This window comes from Xenopus laevis, chromosome 5S (assembly GCF_017654675.1).
Source record: "Xenopus laevis strain J_2021 chromosome 5S, Xenopus_laevis_v10.1, whole genome shotgun sequence".
NCBI classification, from domain to species: Eukaryota; Metazoa; Chordata; class Amphibia; order Anura; family Pipidae; genus Xenopus; species Xenopus laevis.
In genome coordinates, this window is record NC_054380.1 from 104,611,654 (window position 1) to 104,624,317 (window position 12,664).

The 12,664-nt window shown below is 38.5% G+C and overlaps 1 protein-coding gene across 1 annotated transcript in view; it reads right to left on the reverse strand.

Moving 5' to 3' along the window:
- Window positions 1-12,664, reverse strand: part of arhgef26.S (Rho guanine nucleotide exchange factor 26 S homeolog) — a 74,152-nt gene that overhangs the window by 24,754 nt on the left and 36,734 nt on the right. Inside the window, exons 7-10 of the mRNA XM_018265753.2 lie at window positions 6,262-6,414; window positions 5,344-5,473; window positions 2,835-2,909; window positions 1,693-1,782 (exon numbers count right to left, since the gene is read on the reverse strand). Coding sequence (XP_018121242.1) covers window positions 1,693-1,782; window positions 2,835-2,909; window positions 5,344-5,473; window positions 6,262-6,414 — 448 coding nt within the window. The remainder of the gene's footprint in view (window positions 1-1,692; window positions 1,783-2,834; window positions 2,910-5,343; window positions 5,474-6,261; window positions 6,415-12,664) is intronic.

Genomic DNA, 12,664 nt, shown 5'->3' on the forward strand with positions numbered 1-12,664 from the left:
TTGCAGATCTAGCAACACATTTATTTTTATTATAATTTAACAGATCTGCAATATCAGATGAGACCTTTGTACATTCCCCAAATCCAAATGTATTAACAGAAAGTTTTTTCAACAATGATGTAATCACTGCTTTTCACCTGTATTAAATGTATAAAATTCAAATATTATTGTCTGGGCTGCTGTAAATCTCACTGAAACACAATCATATTATTTCCAGGGCAGGCGGTAATTAATCTCAATGTGTTTGAGATATCTGTGGTTCCAGAGCTTTGTAAAATATTTTTGGCAGATTAAGATATCTGAGCTCGTACTAAAAAAACACATATATAATCCAAATGTCTGCTTTTCAGCAGATCTCGCTCAGATTCCCCAAAAGAATATAGGAATGTAATATTGCGTCATTTAACATTGTCTTGCATTGAGCGCATGGGTTTTAGCCTGGAAAAGATATCCCAGAGTGTGACTCTTTATATACTGTATGTGTGTATATATCTATATCTATATCTATATCTATATATATATATATATATATATATATATATATATATATATATCTATATCTATATAGATATATAGATATATATATATATATCCTGATGACGGCTTGAGTTTGTAAGCCGAAACGTTGAAATAAATCTACCAGCTTTTTTTCACTTATCAAGAACTATGTGTGCGGAAGTTTTTTTGCTTTATAGATATGAATTTTTGTCCAGCACCTAGGCATCACCATGGCTATCTGACTGCACCTATCTAGTTATATGTCTATATGTATATATATATATAAGCCAAATGGTCAGCTTGTATCACTAGAAGGATTTGCTTGGGAAATGCTGGTGGTTACACTGCAGTATAGATGGAGGGTCTCAGTAAAGCTGTGTACTGAATGGAACATTAACTCTTATACTGTATATACTCCTTTGAAATATTAATTTCAGCAGCCTGTCCATTCTTCCTCTTCTGCGCACATAGCTGTGCCATTTAAGCTTTCTAACATCATAGCCAGTAAATTCTGCCCTAGCTTCTAAGCCTTTAATAATCACAGCCAAGAAATGCATTTACAACTTCCTAAAAGCTACTTTGCTAATCCGCAGTTTTTCCTGGCTCATTTATATTAACCAATTATCTGCCAATGTATGTAGTAATTCCATTGTAGAAAGTAAGAAAATTACATATTATTTATTAACTGCTGCTTCACTTACAAGACTGTGATGAGTCCCACTGACATTGAATGGGGTGATTTGTGGCTAGGGATTGCCCAGTCTGCCACTACCCATAATCTGAAAGGGCACAACGTAAAAGTGCTTATTCTAAAAGTACTTGTGTTTAGGGTCTGGATGGGTTCTGTATATAGTGCTAGATGGGAAAATTAAATGTTAGGTGCAGAGTCAGTGCCAATGGGCATGAGGCAGTCCTGTCATTACCACCTACCATAGAACAGAGGTAGCTCTGTATTCATGGTTTCATTCACGCAGGTCTCTGCACTCAGGGTCCTGTAGCAATTGCTGTACAGATATTTTCATATAAGGAAATTTAGAATCTGTGTGTGACTGTTTTGTACACAGGCTTCAATGAACCTATATGATATAGAGAGTGGGACAGTGCTGCCAGGTGGTACCACTAGTTTGTCCACATTTCTACATATATTATATGCATGCAGTACTTTTAAGTTTGAACAAACAAGTTAGCCAATACCTTAATCTTAAATTCCAGCTGAGAATTGATTGTAACCATCATTTCCATCCTCTCCATTTTCCTTGCGCCTTCATTACACAGACGGACCAGCTAAGAATAGGCAAAGGAAGTAAACATGTAATTTCAACGTAATCTTATATGATTCTTTCCATTCATTTTATTTTATTTATTTATTTCTTTTTAAACCAGCCAACTTTGTCTGGCACGTACTTTGAAGTCAAATGACTTAGGGAAATAACACACAGGCTTCTTATGAAGCTTAAATCATTCGCAGTAGCCAATATCCTTAGACGATGGATTTGCTTTGGTTGAACAAAAGGGATTCAACTAAATTTCAATCTTGCAGAGAGGACTAGGATATGGCCAAATCCTGGATCCCTGTTTTTTCAGAATCAGCACATCAGAACATACAAACTCCTTGTAGAAAGTGAGATGGTCAGAACTAAATCCAGGAGCCCTAGCACTATAGGGTTAATTTCTTAGAGGCTACATTAGCTATTTAATCACATATAAAGGAATGTAAATACACAACATAGGTCCCAAGAGAAGGTCAGGAATTCAATAGCTATGAAAACTGCCTAGATTCAGTAACGGCAAGCAAGATAGTACAGTTCAAGGACCCTGCAGGCCTCAGAATATAAATCCTTAACACCTCTCTAGTCTGAAGAAATGTAACTCCTTCAAGCACATAGTATACCACTGGCTGGTTTGTATAATGTTCTTGGGTGGTGCTTAGTCTTAACATGCATAAAATATGGACTTGGTGAATATACTGTAGTATAAAAGAAGGTTTAAATAACCAAGCAAATATAATTAGATCTCACCAGGCCCGGATTTGTGGAAAGGCCGCCTAGGCCCGGGCCTAGGGCGGCAGGATTTTAGGGGGGCTGCATGCTGCCCAACCACACCCACATTGGTTCAAAAACACTGGGAATGCGCTCTAGATACAGTAATTTTTTACATTTCCCATGCGCCAATCCCCATTGATGAGAATTTCTTCGAATAAAGGAGAAGGGACAGGGGCGACGAACGGCAGTGGGCCTAGGGGCACCCATTATGTAAATCCGGCCCTGGATCTCACTGAACACTTCATTGAAGTCTAGAGTAATTCTTATCAAAAGATTAAAAACTTTAGAACTTACCTTACCAACTTCTTTTAGGGCATGCTTACTTGCCTCATACTTTGCAGAATCTTTTGGGGTTTTCTGACATATTGTCTGGAATAGAATATACTTAAGAGTTACATTCTGCATTCTCTACATGCTCAGATAAAGTATGATTTCAAAATACAGGACCTTTCACAGAAAAAATATTACAATTTGCCCTTGTCAAATATTGAGGACCTACAGTATAGGAGCTACAAACACAGGGGCTACATGACAAGGGATCTGAATGACCAGCAGACAGAATACACTGGTTTTGTTTAAAGTGTGGCAGATTCAGATGGAGCTGTGATTGAGTGAGAAGGAATGAGTTAAGGCAGGGAAAAGAGAGGGATGTGATGAAAGGGGATGAAGCAATTCACTTAATCTTCTAAGCAGGTAGAAACATCCGCACCCTTTTTGCATATTTTGTGAAATGTCAGGAGTTTCTCTTTTTTATGTTCTCATATTATCTATTAATAACCAAATGTGGATGTTTTCCTACATGTACTGTTATATATTTGTTTTGCAGACTGTTATTTTGTGGTTTGGGTACGGTCAGTGCCAGGCCAATCCGACCAAGCACCCTAGGCGACCCCTCCGTGCTCGCACGCCTGAACGCAGTGTACGCACACATGCGCAAAGCACCAGAGGGGAGAGCAGGGGACAGCACCGGAGCTAAGATGGAGGGGAAAGCACCGGAGAAGGAGGAGAGAGTGCCAGAGGGTAAGGGAGAGGAAAAAAAGCGCCAGAAGGGAGAGCAAAGAGCTGGAGGGGACGAGAAAGAGCAGCGAACATTGACTAGGGGGTAGGCAGAAGACAGGTACCTGCCCAGCGCCCCCCTTTCATTGCGCCCTAGGCAGGTGCCTCTTCTGCCTACCCCTAGTTTCGGCCCTGGGTACTGTTATACAGTATAAACATGAAGGCCTGCATGGTATTATTCATGTTAAATGAATGTCAAATGCTTGATCCAGGGAATGTTTACGATCACCGTTGGGGTCAGGAAGGAATTTTTTTCCCTCTTGAGGCATAATTGGCATTGGTTACTGGAAATGCAAGAGCGTTAAAGACTGGCTCATTTTAGTCCTGCCCTTTTCAAACCAGTAACAAATTTACCCTGTGTGGCTAAACTAGAAGTAAGGAAGCTAATAGGAATAAAGAATAAAGTATTTAAAAACTACAAGTCAGAGGGGAGAAAAGATTTTTTTAAACAATATAAATACTACAAGTGTTATTAAAAAATTTGGAAGGCAAAAATGGGGAACTGAATGCTTTGCGTGCAAAGAGTAAACCCGCTAAAATTTTAAGCATATCAGTAGTAAAAGCATGTGGGTTGAGATTGTGGTTCCATTAAAAATGGAAATAATTTGGTTATAAAAGACACAGGAAAAGCTGTTTTTTTCTTCATTGTACATTGTGGAGTTATAGTTAACTGGTGAAGGATATAGAAAGTCTGTCATGAAGAATGTCTGGTTAGGTTTAAAGGGAGATATGATAATTATCTATAAATATATAAGAGGAACACACATTAAACTCTCCGATGCTTTATTTATTTTAAGTAGGTCCTTCCAGAATATAAAGGGGGAACCAAACAGATTAAAAGAAAGGAAGTTCGAAGTTGGGGGATTCTCTCCCTGAAGTGGTTGCACTGGCAGATACATTAGACAACTTCAAGATTGGGCTGAGTTAATGAAACCTTGCACAAAGTTGATCCAAAAACTGGTACGATCTTGGGGTCAGGAAGGAACTTCTGCCTCTGACGTAAATTGAAAGGCTTCAGATAGGGCTTGCTGCCTACCACTGGATCAACAAGCAGTTAGGTAGCTTTTATTTAGACCAAAGGTTGAACTCAATGAACATGTCTTACTTCAACCTAAATGATTATGATATACTGGCCAAATACAGTTCAGTGAGAAAAAGTTATCCCATTCATTTTGAGGAGAAAAAAAAAAACTTTTCTCCAAATTCTGTTCCAGTTTACTCCCCATAGACTTCAATAGAGTTTTCACGTGATAAAGCGCTATAACTTTTTCTGAATTGTGTTGCACCTCAAATTGAATCTTGTCCATGATATGATAAACCTTTCTCTCACTGAATTGAATGTGGCCCTTTCTATGTTATGCTCAGATTTGTTGCATTCCATAAAAATAAGCTGTACATTTCCAAACATAAAGCCTACACTAAGGAATCTTTGGATTGCTTTTATGATATGGTTTTTGAGAATTATGCTTTAAATATTAATAGTTTTGAGGTTGATAATGAGCAAATATATCAGTAGATCTACAAACAAAGATAGCCTCTCAGACTATAGAGCACATTAAAACTATGCCAGGTATTCAGCAATTTGCAGAGTCGTTTTTTTATACTTATCCAATGTGGAAGTAAATTAATAATACGTCATCACCGCTTTCTTGTGTCTGCACTCTATGACTTGTTTATTTGTTAACAATAATGTGCCTCTACATAAAGGGAAATGTACCATCAGCTTTTAACTTTTTCTAGTGCTTACATCCATGAGGAGAGGAAGGCGAGTAACTCTCTGCATAGGAAGGATAAGGAACGAGATCATGGGAAGATTCCTGCAGTCTTCATGCGATTCAATTTTAGACAGCACTTCTTTAAAAGGTGCATTGGTAAATCTGTATTAGAATAATAAATAAAATGAATGAACTATATATGCGATAAACCAAAAAAAAAAACACAAATAAATACAGCCAGCAGAAAAGCCAGACTTTTGTAGCCCGAGCTAAGCTCTCTTTAGCTAATAACAAGATATAGATAAAATATTAGTTTATTTTAGCCATAGTCTCAAGAATATCTAGGACAACATTAACGTTTTTACCCCAAAATCTCACCATAACTAGACTTCCAGTTGGGTTTTTAGAGATATCTAGAATAGGCACTCTCTCAAAATCTAAATGACCAGGCAAAGGCCCCTCCCCCACTACTTCAAGATGCCCTAGGGGGTACCACCCACAGTATAGAACCTACAGCTTCAGGCGATGCCATCTTGAAGAAGTCAGTGACCAAATTTTTCGTGTTACTTTGTTGGCTGCCTCTTCAGACCTTTCTCTAACTTTCCAGCCACCACTTTGTCAGCCAATAGTAATTTAGGCAATATATTTAATCCCTCAAACTGTGCTTATAATATTTTAGTTACATTTTTGACATTTAATCCATAAACTAAGAATAGAAATATTAATATACGCAAACAAAAATTTGCTTTACTGTAAAGTGCATGGAATATAATTTTTAGATTTACTTTAAGAAACAGATAAAAGCATAATAAATGTTGAATTTAATCTGCCCTGGCAATATTGAGCAGAAAATGATAGCGATACAGAACACAGAGCAGGGACAAGCTTCCACCCCCAACAAAAACAACCACTGAAAAATGGGGAAGGTTACATCTACCACGCCATCATACATTAATCTTTGCAGCGTCCTTTGCTGGTAGACTTCATTAGTGCAATACTTTACATAGGGATCAAATGTTGACTTGGCATGTTTTTCAACTATATCACTTATGTCTTCTATGAGAATGTTTCTTTGATGCCTTCCTTCCAACTCTCTGAAAAACCTGTACAATAAAACAAAACACAAAATTATTGGTAAAGGGAACAGAGAGTAGGAGTAAGGAAATTTGGCTATGATATTTTAACACTCCTTCCAGCTCAAAATCACTTATTACAAATAAAGCAAAAGCACCTGTAATTGACACTTAATGGCCTACTTTTCGTACAGGGGAAGATGAATGCTTTAGACCTGGAACAATTATTCAAATAATAATAAAAAGGAAGAAACAAGGTATTATTTTACAGCAAGGTCGCTGGTTGCCAAGCACAATGTTTATTCATGCTAAGCCCAGTCGTAACTATGATGTTGAGTAATAAGATCAGCTCAGAGGCACAGCACAGGCAGCATTCGCAGAACATTAAGTTCTTTTGGTCTATTTGGAACTTCCAAAAGACATTTAAAAATACTTATTTAAAAAAAAAAAAAGAAAACCAGTTAAAACTAAAAGAGTTTCCACATCCTAATTTAGGCTTATTTCTGAATACATTTAAAGCAGTTTGACAAGACTTTTAAGAATTAGGATTGTGAAATATATAAAGAATGTTTTGCTTTAAAAACATTATGTCATGTAGAAAGTAAAGTTAGACTTATCTATTATAAATATACATCTTTAATTATAGTACATCACTGAAGAGAAGCTAGTAATCTAACAAGGTTTGGCCCACATTCTGATTTTCAGTGTGTTAGTCCTTATGACTTTGAATAAACGCCTTTATCTGCTGCTCTTCTGGCATGTCATCTAGTATGATGACAATTCTTCAAATCATCATCTTCAAGACCATAAAATATCAAGCCCTATAGAAAACATGCAAAACATGTTTACTATTGTCTACTGTGTAAAGTTGAGATGAAATGGTAGATTTTGGTAAGTCTTCCACATTGTGATCAACCATACAGGAACAGAGACTTGAGTGTGTATGAGCTGAGATACCTCATCGTAACTTCACAAACTCAATATCAAGTCACTTAGATGTAATCAACAGTCATTCCTATAAACTTTGCATAGTACAGGCTCAATGTTAGCTATAGGGCCTAAAATGCTATCTGTACAATCAGAATATTTCCTACTGTTATATTGACCAGTCCCATTCAGCCTTTGGGGGGAAATTCACTATGCGCCGAAGCGCCTAACGTTAGCATCAATTCGCTAGCGTTGGCCATTTTCGTTACTTCGGAAATTCACTAACGGACGCTAGCGTAACTTCACTAGCGTAACTTCGCACCCTTACGCCTGGCGAATTTGCACAACGGACGTAACTACGCAAATTCACTAACGCGTGCATTGTTCTGAAAGCTACCTTTTACGCTAGACTTCCTTCACCACCTCAGACCAGGCGAAGCGCAATAGAGTAGATAGGGATTTCTTCAAAAAAAGTTAAGAAATTTTCTAAGTCCCAAAAAACGCTGGCGTTTTTTCTATATTATGGGTGATAGGCTGAAAAACATCGAAAAAATTTTTGGGGCTCCCCTCCTCCCCCCCTACATTTCCTAACTCATGGCAACTTAACTATACAGTGGGCACATGTGTAGGGCAAAATACAAATTTTATTTGATGTTTTGAAGGTTTCCCAGGCATTTGTAGTGCTGCTACATATTCCTCCATTGAAATTTGAATTTGGCGCCGTATGCAAATTAACCATCGCTAGCGTAACTTTGTTTCGCTTAGCGAATCAACGCTAGCGCAACTTCGCAACCTTATGCTACCCCTGAGTGCAATTTCGGATTTTAGTGAATTTGCGAAGCGCTGGCGAAATTACGCCTGGCGAAGTGTGGCGAAGTGCGGCGAAGTTACGCCTGGCGCAACTACGAATCTTAGTGAATTTGCCCCTTAATGTTTCCTACTAGAGCAACCAGCGTTTAAAATTCCAATATCAAGTGACTAATCAGGTGACATCGTTTTAGGAATGTTGTAATCAATGCGAGGACAAATGCAAAGGAGCCGCACCATAGCAATGGTTTCATTTTCATTTCTATTCAAAACACTTACAAAGATTAAAGCATTAAAGATTAAGAACATTTTTTTTAGGATTAACATTTTTCACAAGATTAATAGATTGCTGAACGTACAACAAATTACCTTTCCTACCAAGTAAACATATTGACCTGTAAGTAACATTTCCTCAAACACATCCATCAGGTTTGTATGTGTAATGTTACTGCGAATAAAATCATGTATGGAGGTACCTTAATCGTCTCAAAATTGACTTACCGTATATACTCGAGTATAAAACGAGTTTTTCAGCCCCCAAAATATGCTGAAAAACACTACCTCGGCTTATACTCGGGTCAAGTGCAAAAACGGTCGCCAGCGTCTAAGAATAGTCGCCGGTGTCTAAGAATAGTCGCCGGTGCCTAAGAATAGTCGCCGGCATCCAAGAATAGTCGCCGGCATCCAAGAATAGTCACAGGCATCCAAGAATAGTCGCAGGCGTCCAAGAATAGTCTGCAAGAATATACGCCGGCGTCCAAGAATGGTCGCCGGCATCCAAAAACCGAGATGCCGGCACCTCCAATGGGAGCAGAAACCCTCAATTTTTTGATTGAAACTTACCAGAAGCTGCTGCATTTCTCACCCTCGGCTTATACTCGAGTCAATAAGCTTTCCCAGTTTTTGGAGGTAAAAGTAGGTACCTCGGCTTATACTCGGGACGGCTTATACTCGAGTATATACGGTAGCAATACAGAGCTTTGGCAATAGATTTTATGGAGACTCATTTTTAAAATATTAAATCTCCCCAGTTGAAGGCAATTGCAACTTATATTGTATTTAGCACCTCCAGCTTTGTGTAGAAGCAGGAAATAATATTTTAGGAATACAGGTTGGTCCTCATTAACATTATATGTTATATTTTCTCTGTCTCCCTACTATACCTGCTATCCCGTAGCCACACTCCCTTATCAGAGACTATTATCCCCACTGTTACTATAGGCACCATCTCCCCCTAATATCCCTGCTATCCCACAGCCACACTCCCTTTCCAGAGACGATTATCCCACTGTTACTATAGGCACCATTTCTCCCTACTATACCTGCTATCCCACAGTCACAGTCCCTTCCCAGAGTATATTATCCCACTGCTACTATAGGCACCATCTCTCCCTACTATACCTGCTATCCCACAGCCACAGTCCCTTCCCAGAGACTATTATCCCCACTGTTACTATAGGCACCATCTCCCCCTACTATCCCACAGCCACACTCCCTTCCCAGAGACGATTATCCCACTGTTACTATAGGCACAATTTCTCCATACTATACCTGCTATCCCACAGTCACAGTCCCTTCCCAGAGTATATTATCCCACTGCTACTATAGGCACAATCTCTCCCTATTATACCTGCTATACCACAGCCACAGTCCCTTCCCAGAGGCTATTACCCCACTGTTATTATAGGCTTACTACAGTCCCTTCCCAGAGACTTATTCCCACTGCTTTATCGTTACCTACTATACCTGCTATTCTACAGCCACAGTCTCTTCCCAGATGCTATTATCCCACTACTACTACAGGCACCATCTCACCATACTATACCTGCTATTTCCATAGCCACAGCCCCTTACCAGAGACTATTATCCCATTACTACTATAGGCACCATCTCACCCTACTATAAATGCTTTTTCCATAGCCAAAGTCCCTTCCCAGAGAAGGCCAATTGAAAAGTTGCTTAGAACTGGCCACTTTGTAGCATACTAAAAATTAAGTCAAAGGTAAACCACCTCTTTAACTGTATGCTAAAGGCTATTGAAGTGGTGCCTCATTTATATAAATACATTGCCCAAACTTTGCCTTTAAAACAGTTTTACCAAGCCTTGTTATACCAAAACTCATTACAGTCCCTTGTTCCTTTTTATTTTGGATTTTCATTTAAGACGACATGTTAGTATATTCTGCATTCATATTAATCTAATGCACTTTGCACTCTCCCTATTACAAGGGTGTCAGCATTAGATAAAGGTCTTATTTACTGGTGAAACCTGTATGGGTAAGCTGTGTGGTTTTGCTGTGTTATGCCAAAAGTCAATAATGAGTTAAAAATTTAAAACAGTCAGGTACAGTGTCAAGTGCAGTATAAAAATATGCCTTAAAGGGAAAATATCTATTTTAAAGTTGTTTATTTTTAAAAGTAGGTATTAACTACAAAACAAAGCAACCTGCATACCCTTTGTTTCTACTTTTTTAAGCGAGTGAAGGAATATCACTGTAGCATAAAAATAACACACCTGTACAATGGATCCTAATCATATATATTAATGCTTTTAGGAATGTACTTTCTAAAATAAATGTATTGTTTTCGCGAGTTACTGTCTAGGGGAAACCAGTTGGCTGCATTTTCTCTTGAGCAGATTCATATTAACTCATGTAAACGGAATGGAGTACAAGTAAACATATAACCTATTCCATGCACAGATAGAATGTTTGCAAATAAACCTTTGCAATGCATTACATATTTCAGAAAAATGTCAAGAAGGAATATGATAGCAGTTTGCCTGCCTGTAACTGTTATGTTTTGGTAGCTGAGGATGAGTAGAGTATAACAGTGTTTATTAGCAGGTTCGTGCAGCCATTACACAACAACTGCTTTATTAGTTCATGGAGATCAACACACAATCGAATACCTCCAGTTTTCTTCATTGTTAAAACAATTGGTAAAACCCATACGGAGGATTCTGATTTTTCAATAACATCTTGTTCTACCAGTTTCTTTAGTTCCTTTAAGACAGTCTCCCTCATACGGCAATCGCCTCAATTTCTGGCTTTTACATCTGGTCTCAACTTAACTTTGTGTACAAAGTTCTTTGCACAACCCAGTGAAGTGTTGCTTTGTGGTGAATTTTTAGACACTGTCTGTGTGGCAGGCACTGGTGCTGTAGTAATGAGACCATCAACTAATTGTAGGTTTAATGCAACAAAGAGATCCCTTCCAAGTATAGCAGTACCTTTATTCACAATGTAAAAGACACATTTTGCAGTATTTGATTCAAAACGCGTGAAAGGAGCCATCACGAAAAGAGCAGAGCGCTGCCAAATGGATCTAAAGAAGAAAGGAAGCTGCCTAATGACGGCAAATAGACCAGAACAGAATGAAGGAGGAGAATGAAGAAGACCTTTAAAGGTAAGTTCCACTGAACACTAATGGTCTTTCACTATAACTTGGAGGGGGGACTTGGCCACCAATGTTTTTTTTTTAACTTAAAGGGAGGTCTTGATGACCAATTAATTTTAAACATGCCCTGTCAGGCAGTAACATACCTTTCCAGCTGTAATTCTATGAATTAGGTACAAAGCAGTGTGATGTGGAACCTGCACTGTACCCCTGCTATTCATCCGATATTGAACCCTGTGTTATCTCTGCATTCTGTATCCCCATTAACTCAACTTCTTATCACCAAAGAGCGTGCCCAGATCTATTTAATTATTCAGTAATAACATGTCCCACATGCCTTTAGTTATGCTGTTGTCCCATGGAAACCTCCAAAATATTGAGTCGCTACAAATACAATGATCACACAAATGTCAATGAATTTAATCACTTTCATTAAGAAATATGTTTCATATAAAAATACAATATAGAAACATATGAACATATTTATTATGTAATACAAAACATTCTGTTGATAGCAGATTACAGTCTATGTTCCCTTGAGCTTGGCTGTTTAATTCCAAGGCAAAAAAAGTAATTGGCATGCCAAGAACTGGCCCTCCCACCCTCCCCGTTCCAATAGACTTAGTTGCTTTTGCCTTCACTGTCATCGGACCCAGTTCTTATCCATACTCTGAATAGACCAAAAACAGGTTGGGCAAGAGCAGTGTAGGAAGGTGTTCTCTGTTTCTTACTGGTGTCATAGACATCAGAGCCAATGTTAAATCTATATGTGGGACAGAAATGGATTTCCTTAAACCCTTTAGACAGCTGGTCATGCTGCAGAAGGGTCCTCATGTCATTCTCTGGAAGGTTCTTTAGGATGGAATCAACTTCACTCCGACACTTTGATCAAGTGGAAATTGAAGTCCCCAAACCAGAAGACCACATCAAACCGACTGGCCACATCGTCCGGATCGGAGTAAATGGGGTTTGTGTTGGGAACTTTTTTACGGAGCTGCCGGTCTTTTATGATTTTCTTATAATTCTGGATTCTTTGCTTCACTTTTGGATCTACTGCCGCATGGGCATTGATGAAAAGGAAAGAGATTCCAAAAGAGATTCCAAAGAATGTAAAGGAAGCAGCCAGAACCCATTTAGTCCTAATCAT